At 43.1% G+C, this 15,061-nt stretch overlaps 1 protein-coding gene and 1 pseudogene across 4 annotated transcripts in view; one reads left to right on the top strand and one right to left on the bottom strand.

Annotated features, from left to right (window-relative positions):
- Positions 1 to 8,357, bottom strand: part of PRELID3A (PRELI domain containing 3A) — a 73,356-nt gene extending 64,999 nt beyond the window's left edge. For all 4 annotated transcript variants that reach the window (XR_012780040.1, XR_012780041.1, XM_075532662.1 and 1 more), the window contains exon 1: positions 8,099 to 8,357. Coding sequence is in view for 2 of the 4 variants with exons in the window: in XM_075532662.1 (XP_075388777.1) it covers positions 8,099 to 8,130 (32 nt within the window). In the remaining 2 variants the exon portion in view is untranslated. The remainder of the gene's footprint in view (positions 1 to 8,098) is intronic.
- A 3,853-nt stretch (positions 8,358 to 12,210) lies between these two features.
- Positions 12,211 to 13,208, top strand: LOC142427348 (acireductone dioxygenase pseudogene; annotated as a pseudogene).
- The last annotated feature ends 1,853 nt before the right edge of the window (positions 13,209 to 15,061 follow it).

Here is a 15,061-nt window from a genome sequence, read left to right as displayed (position 1 = left end):
AAATAGACAAGTGGGATACATTGAAGATAAGTTACTGTGTACATCAAAAGAATTGACCAAGAGAGTAATAAGAACCCAATGACTGGGAAAACATCTTTAGCAATGACACATCAGACAAAGGCCTTATTACTAAACTCTACAATACTTTGCAAGTTTACAATGAAAGAAAAACTAACTGTCCACTGAGGAGGTGGGCAAAGGACCTGAACAGAAGTTTTACAGAAACTGAACGGCCAATAAATATATGAGAAAATGTGCCCGATCATTAGCTATAAGAGAATACAAATTAAAACAACAATGAGATACCACCTCACACCCTAAAAAATAGCCCAGTTCAAAAAATCAGAAAGAAACAAGTGTTGGAGGGGCTGTGGTGAGATAGGAACTCTCATCCACTGCTGGTGGACCTGTAGGTATGTACAGCCATTATGGAAATCGATTTGGCGATTTATAAAACAGATGGAAATTGAGCTACTATACAACCCAGCAATCCCACTACTGGGCATCTACACAGAAGAGGCAATAAACAAACCACGGCCAGACATCTGTGCTCCAGTGTTCATCGTGGTACAGTACACAATTGCCAGGATATGTAAGCAACTCAAATTTCCATCAACAGATGAATGGATTAAAAATCTGTGATGAGGAACTCAGAAAGCACAATGCCCCATGGGAAGAACTTGAGGAAATTATGCTAAGTGAAGTAAGCCAAGCACAAAAGGACAAGTACAACATGAGGTCACTGAGGTAAGTTTCTAAAGAAAAAGAAAAGAAAAATGCAAAAGGGACACAGGAAAAAGGCTACTTTATACAACCACTCCAGGAGTAAGGTCCAGGTAGTATGGCAGTGGCCAGACCAAATCCAGGGGTACATATGGTAGCCAACTAATAAGGAACAGGAGTAGGAAAGGGGAATAAAAGATAGAGATGTGTGGTAGGGGAATAGGAAACTGACCCGCCCAAGGGGAAGGTATTGTTTGTCTCTCCACAGAGAAAGAGGGACCAGACTTAAATTCGGTGGTCTGGGATGCAAATGCAGCATGGCGGCATGGAGAGGGGAGCCAGTGGAGGGGCCTGAGGGCTCAGTCCCAATCCCAGCTATGTGGACAACTGCTCCTCCCCAGAGAAGAATTCACTTTAGAGGACAGCACTGAAGTTGCAGCTCAGGAGAGGGACATGTCTGATGAGAGCACGCAAGAGCAAATGAAAGCTGAGGAAGAGAGTGGAGCACATCCTGGCCCACGAGGCCTGAAGGACGATGTGTCTGCTCCGAACAGTCAAAGCACAGAGTGGACCATATGGCTGATCCTACTATGAGACACGACATCCCTCACTGACCCATGGCCCTACGGGGGACAACACTGAAGACTCAATATTGGGATTGGCACAGGCTGACCCCACCACACCGAGGCAAAACACTAAAGGCTTGTGGCAGAGCAACAGGGGGAATAGAGCAGGGAGCTCCTGAGGGAGGAGTGCAAAGATAGACTTTGAGGCCAAAATGTGGCACCTCACAGGACTTGACTAGAGGACATGCCTAGAGATCAAAAATCAAACCTTGATCTACTTACAGGTTTTTCTCTGTGTTTAATTAATTTATTATTGTCTTGGTCGTTGGTGTTCTTTGTTGTTGTCATCACTCTGTTCTCTTTTGTCGCTTTTTTGTGCTATGCCTTGTTTTTTGGTGCATATTATTATCTCTGCAGATCTATCTAGATAAGATAGGTTTGATGAACAGTCTGGAGGAGAAAACAATGGGACTGATGGTTCCCGGGGGACATGAAAGAGGGGGAGGCAGGGGAAAGAAGGTGGTGTTGACCAACCCAGGGAAGAGGGAGCAACAAGTCATCCAAAATTACTGGCAAGGAGGGTGTGTGAGGCCTGGTAGGGATTCAGCAAGGACAATGTAACCAAAAGAAATTACTGAAACCCAAATGAAGGCTGAGCATGATAGTGGGACAAGAGGAAAGTAAAAGGAAATAGAGGAGAGAACTAGGAGGCAAAGGGCATTTATAGAGGTCTAAATACAGACATGAACATATATAAATATACTTATATAGGATGGTGGGGAAATCTACATGGATATATTTATAGGTTCAGTATTAAGGCAACAGATGCACATTGGACCTCCACTCAAGTACTTACTCAATGCAAGAAAACTGTCTTCTATTAAATTGGCATTTCATGATGCACACCTTTGACACGATCACTGAAAACAACATGTGTGCATAAGCAAATGTGGTGAAGAGAGGCTGGTGGTACCTGGCTATCAAAAGATCTGGGGTCTTAAAGGTTTGCAGGTAAACAAGAAGCCATCTAGCTCAGAAGCAACAAACAAAGCCCACATGGAAGAAGCACACCAGCCTGTGACCACACGGTGTAGAAGGGACCAGGTATCAGGCATCAAAGAACAAAAAATCCTATCAGTGTGTGCCCACCTTCCTGATATGATCACTGAAGACAAATGTGTACATAAGCAAATTTGGAGATGAAAGCTGCTGGTGTCCACTTATCAAAAGATATAGTGTCTGGAGTCTTAAAAGTTTGAAGATAAACAAGCAGCCATCTAGCTGAGAAACAACAAAGCCCACATGGAAGAAGCTCACCAGCCTGTGTGACGACAAGGTGCAGAAGGGATCAGGTATCAGGCATCAAAGAACAAAAACCATATCATTGTGAATGAGGAGGAGTGCAGAGCGGAGACCCGAAGCCCAACTGCTGGCAATTGGCCATCCCTTTACAGAAGGGTCTCGGGGAGGAGACGAGCCAGTCAGGGTGCAGGGCAGCAATGATGAAACATACAACTTTCCTCTAGTTCTTTAATGCTTCCTCACCCCAACTATCATGATCCCAATTCTGCCTTACAAATCCAGCTAGAAGAGCGCATGTACACTGGTACAGACAGGAACTGGAAACACAAGGAATCCAGGACAGATGATCCCTTCAGGACCAGTGGTGAGTGTGTTGATACTGGGAGGGTGGAGGGAAGGTGGGGTAGAAAGGGGGAACTGATTACAAGGATCTACATATAACCTCCTTCCTGAGGGATGTACAACAGAAAAGTCGGTGAAGGGAGACATCAGACAATTTAAGACATGAAAAAAAATAATTTATGAATTATCAAGGGTTCATGAGGGAGGGGGGAAGGGGGAGAAAGGGGGGAAATGAGGACCTGATATCAAGGGCTCAAGCAGAAAGCAAATATTTTGAGAATGATGAGGGCAACAAAATGTCCAAATGTGCTTGACACAATGGATGGATGTATGGATGGTGATAAGAGTTGTATGAACCCCCAATAAAATGATTTTAAAAGAATGAAAAAGAAAGAAAACAAGCAAAAGCAAATTCCAGAGTTGTAAAAAGGAGGAATTTGGGCCGACAGCCCAGTCAGGAGCCCTAAGTTTGGGAATGCCCTTCTTCACCATTCTATGATGGTCTTTGAGGTCTATGTGGTCATTGCAATACATTATCAAGTCCAGAAGAGAAGAAAAAGTGTCATGGGAAGGTCAGCTGTTGTCAGAAAAGAAGAAAAACATCTGGAGAGTGGAAATATGCCTGACTTGGATCCCACAGGGATCAGTAATCTTGATTCACCCTAAACATCCTGAAATTGGAAAGTGTCTACGGCTATTCCCACCCTTTTATAGTCTCAAAATATATTAGGAGGGTAAGGAACTTCTGAAAACACTGAGAAATAGATGACTGGTCACAGGTTGAACGCTATTCCCCTAACCTGTATGCTTGTGGTATAATCCATCTATCATTGTTATGTTAGCGAGACGATCAGTGTCAGGTGAATCTCTTTGAGATACAAAAGATCTTAAACTCAAGCTAGCAGGCAGAGTTGGATAGAAGGAGATGCTAAGCTATGTGAAGACTGTCTAGAAGCAGAAGCTCAGGAAAGACAGGGACCTTCCTCCAGAGCCTTCTCCTAGAGCCAGCTCCGCAAATTTGGACTGCTAGCTTCCTAAACTGTGAAAAAAATAAATTTCTATTTCTTAAAGCTATCTATCTATGGTATTTCAATTATCGTAGCACTAGACAGCTACGGCATGGCCTAAGTGAATGCTTGTACCAGAAATATAAACAGAGTAGTAACTTTAGATTGATTTGTAATAGGAGGAAATGTCCCGTCAGAAAGCAAAAGGATGATTTGTGACATATTCACACTATAGTATTGCTCAGCTATTAAAATGAATTTCTATCTCTCTATCTGTATACATATCAATATAACATAACTCAAAACATATTGGCTAGAACAGAAAATTGCCTAAAGAACTGTACAAGATGATGCCATATTTTATACCCCCTAATAGACTTTTTAATGGATATATACACACATACACAAATGTAGTCAAAATGGCCTTTGGAGTATGGATTTTCAAAAGGATACCTACAGAGTTAATCATCTTCCTATCTATGGGAATAGGCAAAAATAGGAATATGGTTTTGGTAAGGGTATTAGAAAAGACGACTGTAATGTTCTAGTTCTCTTATTAAAAGGTACTAGGCATGGGAAGGGAGAATCTATTCCTTGCCCCTGGCTACAAAACATGCCTGCATTCCAGCATCAGCTCTCCAAAGCTGTTACTGCCTACCAGAGACCTTTCCAGGTAGATGTTGAAATCAAAGGAGTGGACAACCTTGAATTAAGACAGACCTTGAAAAAAAGTACTGACCACTCAATTACTGAGAACAGCAAACTGATCAGATCTCCTGGCACAGAATGGGCTAATGTTGTACGTAACCATCCAGCTACCAATAGCAGCCATCGGGGCACAATACCTGCCTTGGTTCTCTAACCTTATCCATTTTCCATTTTGGTTATTTAACAGAAGTCCGGCTAAGAACTGGTCTTAATCGGTTGTGAGTGCACACATAGTAAAAACCTGTTTGTCCTCTACTTGGCCCCAGAATAATGATTTTATATCAAGAAACCAAAAGTAATCAGTCAAATGTATACCTTTTCAAAGTGAGAAGTTTGAAGGCAACTTCTGCAGCAACAGTTTTCCCAGCCCTTTATGAATAATGCCTTGAAGTCCCCTGAAATGTGATAGATGTGCATACTTTCCCATTTTTCACTGGCATTTCAGCTCACTGGGCCCTTGGCTTGGGAAAACAGTATTTTGAGAGCTATCTCCCTGTCTCTTTACTTATTATTTTTTTCTTTTGTTTTTGTCTTTACTTATTATTACAAGTAAAAAAAATCTATGATATGTTTTAAATTCCCATGACACAAAGTTATTCTTGACTAGAGGACAAGTAAACAAAACCCACTGGCATAGAGCTAATTCCAACTCATACAGCCCTATTGTGACAGGCTCTGTTACTTAGGATTTTGTTAAAAGTTTACCTGAAACCTGTCCATATTGTTGAGATGGCATTCACAACTTTCCAATACTTGCTAATTTTTCAATACTCCTATTTCTATAAATTCATAAATTTTAGTCTTTGTTTAAAATAACAATTAAAACTATTTTAAAACCCATCTAGAAAACACTGATATTAATTCTAAATGGGTTTCTCCTTTCATAGGAGTGTTTACACTGCTCTCTGTTGTGACTGATCTCCAGGGCTAGAAGCGTTTGGTCTGGATGTGGGCTGGACTTAAGAATAAAAAAGCATAACATAATCAGATAAATATTTTTTTAATATCTGTTATTGATTTTCTAGAATAAATTTATTTCCAAATATTCACCTAACAGTATAGCAAATAGATAAATAGAAAGCAATTATAGAAAAATAAAGAGAAAGCTCTAGAAACCTCAGGAGGGTAGGGGATAGGAAAAGGAGATCAGAAATTTCAGAGAACAAATCATGGGGAAAATTTTATAAGCACCCAGCCGGAAAGGTGTCCTTCCCATTCTGTCCCATCCTGCAGACACTATAAGGAGGCCTTGGTAGCATCATGATGAAAATGTTCTGCTGCTAACTGACAAGGCTGGCAGCTCGAACCCATCAGCCAGTCGACAGAAGCTGTAGCAATCTACAGAAGCTGTAGCAGTCATCTTCTATAAAGCTGACAGTCTAGGAAACCCCGGGGGGCACTTCCATCCTACCCTAGGGCCACAGTCTGAGTTAGAATCAACTCTACTGGCACTGGGACTTTAGGTTTATAGGCATTCCCCCACTGCACAGAATATGCTTTCATAACCTTTTCAGCCATTTTACCCTCGGTTAGTTAAAGTCCAGATCTGTCAAAGTGCATTACAGTTCATTACTTTTAAGTTCAAATTCAATGGTAGTTGAAAACTATAAAAATTTTTCAAAAGTATCAGTACTGGCTGTAAGCTAATCAATTCGAATTCGCAGCGACCCTTTAGGCCAGCTCCAAGACTCTAAATGTTTACAGGAGTACGAAGCTTAGTCTTTCTCCCACAGAAGTGGCTAGTGGTTTCAAACTGCTGGCCTTGCAGCTAGCAGTTCAACATGTAACCCACTACACGACCAGGTGTCGTATCAATAGTGACCAGTATTTCCCAAATCAGTCCCCCACCGTTCCACTAGAACCCCAATGCCCCAGTTATCATCGCACTGCTTGCAATGACCGAACGTCTTTGCACCTCAAATTGTGGCAACTTCTGCCAGCCTTTAGAGAATTGAAAAAATAGTCTTTGAAATCATTTCACTGGGCCTTACTTCTCTTATGGAACCTTAGTTGCAAAACGCTGCAGACAGCACAAAAATTAAGATGAAAATTTGAGTACACCAAGTTTAAGGACTTAATTTAAAAATTCAAGCTTTAAAACACACTTTATAATTTGTATAATATATTTTCATTAAAAGGCCAAAGGACAATAATTCTGCTCCATTGTAGTAAAAAAAAAAAAGACATGATTCTCTTTAAAGGGGGTCACATGGAATAGCATGGGTCAGAATCCATAGCAACTAATGGAGTCAGAAATGTTAAAGCCATGTTCCTTTAAAATACATATTAAAGAATTATTTCTGACTATAACAGATCAATAACCTTAAGAAAATGCTGTCCCTGTACATGACAAAGGCACTTTGAAAGTTCACGGTTTCCCTGCTGGCTTTGGCTAGGCCAGCTGCCCTTCCCAATCCTTGCTGTTGTTATTCCATTCAATGTTCAGTCTATTCTGATACATGGTTACCTCATCTTTGAAGAATGTAGCTGTGCTCAACAGATTGAGGCTGCCACCTTTCAGAAACAGAGCACCAGGCCTATTTTCAGAGACATCTCTAGGTGGTTTGGAATCGCAAACTTAAATATATATATATTTATATTAATATATTTATTTATTTGATTGGGATATATCATATCATTCCATAGTTCAATCACGTGTAGCAGAATTGGATGATTACTTCCACAGTCAGTTTCCAAACATACCTTTTCTTCCTGGACTCCTTGACATGGTCTCCCTTTAACCCCACCACCGCCCCTGTAACCCCCGCCCCAACCTTTATTCTACTTGCTCTCTTCATAGGTTCATTAGTCCTGGGGAATCGCAAATTCTTGATTAATAACCTAGCACTTGGATTTGCCCTACCCGGAACTGCCTCCCATCCCTACAGCCATCCAAGTAGCTTTCTGGTCTCCTCACCTTGCACCTTTCCCATAAACTGAAATACTCTGCTAGCAAGTACGGACCTTCTCCTGAGTGTGGGATAGCCTTAGGTGGGAAGCCATTTCCACCTCCCCAGGCCCCAAGCCACCCGCATCTGTCTACTACCCACAGCTATGAAGAGGGGTTGTTCACTGCCCTCAGAGGCCAGGTACACCCCATAGCACAGGTCCAGGTACTGCAAGCGGACCTGTCACTCCTAACAGGGTCTGCCAGGGAGTCCTGGGATACGTGCATCCGTGGAGCCCACTCTGGCATCTGCGTGATCAAAAAGGGGCAGTGAACTTGTGGTTTGCTTCCTACTAATCACCCTAGGAAGAGCTGCTCCGTCCGTATTTTCAGGAGACCAAGGCACTGTGCTCCACTGACACCCAAACTTCAAGACTGTCCCGCTAGCTAGTACAGCGTGCGAGGCATCTCTCAGGGTCCCTGGCCTTTCCCCCGCCCCACCCATGAAGGGTCCGAGACCCTTCGAGGTCAGCCCCCGGAGCAGGGAACGCCCCGCCGCTCACCCGAACACATGCTCGGAGCTCCAGATCTTCATCTCCGCCCTCCAGCCGGCGTGTCCGCCAGACAGGACATGGGCAGCGCGGGCGCCGCCAACCAAGGACGGTGCTAGCCGGGGCTGCGGGCCTGGGACGCGCAGACTCAGCAACGATGCGCACAGGATACGGATCTAGGAGATGCGACCTCGCGGGTGAGGCTGGGAGGGCCACAGCAGGACGGTGCGGTGCGGTGACTGCAAGAGCCACCGCGCCGGCAGGCCGGAGATGGGGAGGAAGCTTGAGGACGCGCACACGCATCCTGGGCGGAGCCGCGCCGAGGCTACCGCGAGGCTGCAAGCTGAGATCGCGCTGACAGCCCCCAGGCGCTTTACAGGACAGGGCTGCGCTTTGGGGACCTACAGGCAGGCCAAGGCGCGGGAGAACGCCACTCGCACCTTACGTCACTGCCGGGCAAAAAGCTTTAGGCACGCTTAGGGTAGTTAGGTGTGCTGCGTTGGAGGTCCTGGCTGCGGCGTCTTGCATCTGACCTGGAGTCGGGCAAAGAAGCTAGCCCTTATGGTTCAAATGGTCCAGATGGCCTTTTCCAAATGCCCATTCCAGCCAAGTCGATGCTGATGAGAAACTATAATTAAAACAAAATGTCTTGCCGACCAAGATTTATTCCCAAGATAGAAAAAGGGTTAAAGCAATGCTTATAGAATAAGCATTAAGCCAGAAGGTAAGGGGCATGGCAGAAAATCTGATTAAAACATTACAAATACAAAAGGGAATCTGATTCTTTATGAAGCCAAAATGATAGGCCCTGTTTCACACATGGGCTCAAGATAAAGGTTAACCAGTTTTCAGGTGGCATAGTTGTAAAGTGCAAAGTTGCTAACACAAAGGTCAGTGTAGCTGACTCACCAGCCTCCCCATGCAAGAACGATGTGGAAGGTAGCCACTATAAAGATTTACAACCCTGGGAAATACTGAGGCTACTCTGCCCTGTGGGGTTGAGATCAAAAGACACATTGATTAGACAAATCTGCTGCAGGACCTCTTCAGAGTATAGAAGAACAAGAATGTTTCTTTGAGGACTAAAGTGAGCCTGACCCAAGCCATGGTATTCTCCATTGCATCATATGCATGGGAAAGTTGGACACTGAATAAGGAAGACTGAAGTAGAATCGATGGATCTGAATTGTGGTGCTGGAGAAGAATATTGAAAATACCACAGACTGCTAAAAGGACAAACTGGTCTGTGTTGGAAGAAATAAGGCCAGAGTGCTCCTTAGAGGCAAGGATGGCAAGACTTCGTCTTACATATTTTGGACATACTGCCAGGAGAGACTAGTCCCTGGAAGACATAGTTTTTTGATAAAGTAGAAGGACAGGAAAAAAGAGGAAGGCCTTCCAGGAGGTGGATAGACACATTGGCTGCATCAATGGACTCAGGTAGAGGGATAATTGGTGGTTATTCTGTTGTGCATCGGGTCACTCTTTATTGGAGCCAACTCAATGGCACCTACCAACAGCGACAAGCTGTAGTGTTTTCAATAACCCCTATGCATGTGCACATTGGACATTGAATAAGGAAAACTGAAGGAAAAGTAATGCATGTGAATTATGGTGTTGGAGGAGAATATTGAGAGCACCATGGACTGCTCAAAGAACAAACATCTGTCTTGGAAGAAATGCAACCAGAATGCTCCTTAGAAGCTAGGACAGTGAGATCTTTTCTCACATATTTTGGACATATTATCAGGAAAGGCCAGTTTCTGGAGAAGTACATCATGCTAAATAAAAGAGAGGAGCAGCCAAAGGAGGAAGGTCCTCGACCAGAAGGATTGACACTATGGCTGTAACAAAGAGTTCAAACATAAGGAAACTTGTGAGATGGCCCAGGAGCAGGCAGTGTTTCATTCTGTTGCATGGAGGGTCGCTATGTATTGGAACCAACTGGTGGCACCGAACGTCACAACATCATATTTGTCTTTTTGCATCTGGTTTGAGAGAAAGATGAGGCTTTGTCCTCTTGTAAAGATGTACAGTCTTGGGAATCCACACGGGCATTTCTATTCTGTTCTATATGGTTGCTATGAGTCCGGAATCACTTTTGCAGTGAGTTCAGTTTGAGTATCTGATTTATTTCCCTCAGCATGTTTTCAGGCTTCATCCATATCATAGTTTATATCACAATTTCATTTTTTTCTGTAAGGCTAACCAGTACTTACTTGTATTATATATCATTTTATTTATCCATTAATTCTTTGATAGAAACTTGAGTCACTGCCATTTTTTGGTTATTTCAAATAATAACTGTAGGAGGCGCTGGTACACAAGCATCTGCTGGAGTCTCTGTTCTCAATTATTTTAGGTACATGCTTAGGAGCAGAACGCTGGTCATATGGAAATTCTATTTTTAACTTTTTGAGGAATCATCGTGTGTTTTCTACTTTCGTTACAACATTTTACACTCCCACCAGCAATGAAGAAGTTTCCAATTACTCCACATAGTCACTGAACGCTCTTATTTACTGCCATTCTAGATGATGTGAAGTCGTAGGTTATTGTGGTTTTGGTTTTTATCTTCTTATTGACTAATCATATTTAACTTTTCATGCACTTGTAGTTGCTGCCACTCAATATTCTTATTGAAAAATCAATTTTCCACGGATGTGTAAGTTTACTTCCGGACTCTCAGTTACATTCCATTAGTCTGTATGTGTATCATTATACTGATACCAAATTTCTTTGACTATTGTAGCTTTATGGTAAATTTTGAAGTCTGAAAGTATTAACCTTATGCTACTTGTCTTTTTCAAGATTGATTTGGCTTCCCAGGGACATTACGATACCACATAAATTTTAATATAGACTGTTATAATTTTGGTACGGATTTCATTGAATCCATAAATCACTTTGGGCATTGTCTTCCAATCTATGAACACATAATGTTCTTCCATTTCTTTAGATTTTTTAAAATGTCTTTCATAAATGTTTGCTTTTTAAAAACTTTGTATTGTGAATTTGATGAAGGTTTGCAGAACAGATCCATTTTACATTCAACCACTCACACATTATGAATCAACTCATCCATTGAGTTCTCCTTCATGTACCATCACTGATCCCACTTTCTCTCTGTGTTTACTGTTTATTCCTTCTTCTTTCTTAACCCTATGAAATTTGTCCTTGGAAAAATGCAGCTAGTTACAGAAAGTTCCTGCCTGTGTGAGCACAACCAGAGACCCAAGCACTTCATGCTCTCCTGGTTTGAGGAGGGGAAGGAAGTTCATGTGCTTCCAGGCAGTGGGGTGGGGCACCTAATGCCCTAATACACAAGTGCAAGGCACTGACCTTTGGCTGATCGGGGACTGCACAGAGACAAGGCTATCACCAGCACAGGGTGGGTGAAGATGGGGGCTAGCCATGCTTCTGGTGACCAGGAGAGTGTGGGGGGAAAGGAAGAATGCCATCTTCTCATCACTAAGGAACATTGTCCCAAATTACTGTCTAGATGGAATGCTGCTTACAAAAGTTCAAGACCAGGAGGGGGACATTAGGCTAGCTGACATCTATCTCCTCTCTGGCCACTTCTGTTCAACTGCGTCTGCTAGTTTATATTTTATCCACTTCTCTTTTTCCTCTGAATCTCATGGTTCTAGGATTATCATCTGTAGCTTTTGGGGTAGGTCTCTGTTATTTTTGTTGGATAAAAGCTATGTAGAGTTCACCATCTTGCCCGAAGTTCCTTAGTTTTCAGTGTGCAAGTCTTTCACCTCCTTGGTTAATTTTACTCCTAGGAATGTTATTATTTTAGGTACCATTGTAAATGAAATTATTTTCTTAATTTTCCTTTTAGATAGTTTATTGTTGGCATAAAGAAACCCAAGATTGTAGTTGTCAGGATTTTGTCTTGCTTGGATCCACAACCAGTGCTCAAGGAAGCAGCAGCCAAGAGATCAAAAGGGGGGTCGCACTGGGTAACTCTGCTGCCCAAAACTTCCTTAGATATTGAAAAGCAAGGACGTGACTTTGAGGACTGAGGTGCACCTGATTCAAGCCATGGTGTTTTCCATTGCTGCATAAGCATGTGAAAGTTTGGCGTTGAAAAGGGAAGACTGGCAGAACAAGCAGCTGCGGGCGGTCAGTCCATTGTGGGGCTTGTGCTGCAGCCTGCCGGGGAGATGGTGGAAGCGTGGTACATGGACGAGTCCCCGGACGACCCGAGGAAGCCCCACCGGCTGGAGCCCGGCCGCCCGGTCGGCCTGGAGCAACTGCGTGGGCTCGGCGTGTTTTACTGGAAATTGGATGCGGACAATTATGAGAATGACCCAGCATTAGAAAAGATCTGCCAAGAGAGGAACTACTCCTGGATGGACATAATCACGGTGTGCAGAGAGCAACTACCCGACTATGAAGAAAAGATTAAAATATTTTATGAGGAACATTTACATTTCGATGATGAGATTCGATATGTCTTGGATGGGAGTGGTTATTTTGATGTAAGAGATAAGGAGGACAAGTGGATCCGGATTTCCATGGAGAAAGGTGACATGATAACTCTCCCTGCGGGAATATATCACCGTTTCACACTCGACGAAAAGAACTATGTAAAATCATGCGGCTATTTGTTGGAGAGCCAGTGTGGACCGCCTACAACCGGCCTGCTGACCATTTTGATGCTCGAGAACAATACATGAAGTTCTTGGCACAGATAGCCCAAGGGTGCTCGCTGATAATCCAGCAGAAAAACACCGATTTTCCCTTTGCCTTTATTTTAGATTTAGGGCGAGGTTATCTTTCTTTTGCAAGATTATTTGATCACAATTTTTTTATTATTGATCATTTTATTGGGGGCTCTTACAGCTCTTATAACAATCCACACATCGATTGAATCAAACACATTGTTCGTATATTACAATCATTTCCAAGCATTTTCTTTGTGCTTGAGTATCAGCTCCTCATTTTTCCCTCCGTGCCCCACCCTCTGAGCCCCTGATAAATTATAAATTATTCTTTTTTTTTTTTTTTTGGTTCGGGGATCGTTTGTTGGCCTTTGGGAGCGTTTTCCAGTCCAGTCTGTTGATGCGCCATGCCCTGGCCCCAAAGTCCACCTTCAGCATTCCATGGGGACCTTGCCACTCCATTCCCTTGCTGTTCCGCTGCACTCCCCCAGTGCTTTGCCTCAGTGGGGTGAGATCGGGTCGGGTGCGGTTCCCGCGCTGTGTCTCCGGTGCTGTCCCCTGTAGCGCCCTTGGCCACTGGGGGGCACCGTGTCTCATAGTGGGGCCAGCCATTAAATTATTCTTTTTCATATCTTACACATATCTCCTGTCTCTCTCCACCCATGTTGAAGAATATTTTTAAATGACTAGTACAGCTGATTTTGACATGGACAGGACTATGAAAATCTAGTCAAACCCCACTTGTTTTCTCTCATTAAAACAAGAATCGTGGTTCTATAGCCCTGTGTGAGTACATTCATTCAACTTTAACCTGAATGAATCCTTAGATCCAGAAAATCCAGAATTGCTACTTAGCAATTTGGGGTACACGTCTCCCTAATTTGGTACACAAAATGTCAAATGAACCCTCTCTTTCAGAAGGGCAGCTAGTCACAGTATGCTCTTAACTACGTATCTGCATTCTCTGAATAGTCTTTTTAGACTTTAATCCAGATATCAAACAATGCCTCTTCTCTCTTAATAAAAACATTCACTAGGTGGCGTAACTAAAGAAATATGCTTTTTCTCCCCAAGTTATGCCTGAGATGGAGAGTGGACAGGGAAGCACCTCTCATTATGGGGCACACTTGCAATTGCTGTGCCACTTCCTAGTTCAGAATAAAGTAGCTGCCTTACTTTTAGGATCATGGTTGTGAAGGAGACAGCTCATGTCACCCCACTTTTTCATTGACCTGAAGGCTAAGGTAAAACCTTCACAAAAATTCCTCTGCTCCCAAGCAACCCTCCCCCCACCCCACCCCATCTTTTGGACAAGCCTCACCATTGAACTTGGCCTTTGTTCTGTCTAATGCCATCTGTGCTTTATCATCACTTGAATGGAATGCCCAACCAGTAAACGTCCTTAGGGTAAACTAGTTTACACTTTTCCTTACCTGAGAGGACCAGTAAGTTGTTCTCTCCAGAGCAGGTGTGTTTATCCTTTCTTTCCCAGGGAGGCTTAACTGAAGACAAGATCCAGGGGAGAGTCATAAAACGGGCTGCCTAAGAACTGTGCTTAAATCCATTTTATTTTTGCTCTGTCACTATTGCTTACTTAATGCTATATGCATTTTTAACGCGTTTTTTCTGCTTTCTGTACCCTGCTTGCTTCCTGAATGCTGTAAAAGGCTCGACCAGAGAAACACTGGCCCTGCAGCATGACAGACTACACCTTCTGATGGCCCCTCTGCAGTTCGGGCTTCCCTGCTATAATAAAGGCTTCACATAATCGGAAAAAAAAAAAAAAAAGAAAAGGGAAGACTAAAGAAGAATTGGGATGTGTTTGAATTGTGGTGTTGGAGAGGAATGTTGCAAGTACCATGACTGCCAGATGGACCAACTAATCTGTCTTAGAAGAAGTACCTCCAGAGGGCACCCAAGAGCACTTTGCACGTGTGGTCTGAGAGAAACACCCTGCATGGTAAAGGAGACAGGGAGTGAAAGCCAGCAAGGCCCTCAACAAGATAGATGGAAACAGTGACTGCACAATGCACTCAACACAGGAACAATTGTAAAGATGGTGCGGAACTAGGTAGTGTTTTGTTCTGTTTTGCATAGGGTCACTCTGGCTTGGAACCAACTGGATGGTATCTAACAACAATAACAACATAGAAACACAATGGCTTTTTGTGGGACCTTGTGTCTTTCCACTTTGTGGACTCATTAACCCTAGTAGTTACTTTGAGAGTCTTCTTTATATAAGATCATATCGTCTATGGAAAGGGATAGTTTCACAATATAAAAATATATAAAAGGTGTCCAA

The sequence above is a fragment of the Tenrec ecaudatus genome, chromosome 15 (assembly GCF_050624435.1).
Source record: "Tenrec ecaudatus isolate mTenEca1 chromosome 15, mTenEca1.hap1, whole genome shotgun sequence".
NCBI lineage: Eukaryota > Metazoa > Chordata > Mammalia > Afrosoricida > Tenrecidae > Tenrec > Tenrec ecaudatus.
The sequence above is the reverse complement of the archived record's forward strand: the minus strand, read 5'-3'. Positions and strand labels throughout refer to the sequence as shown.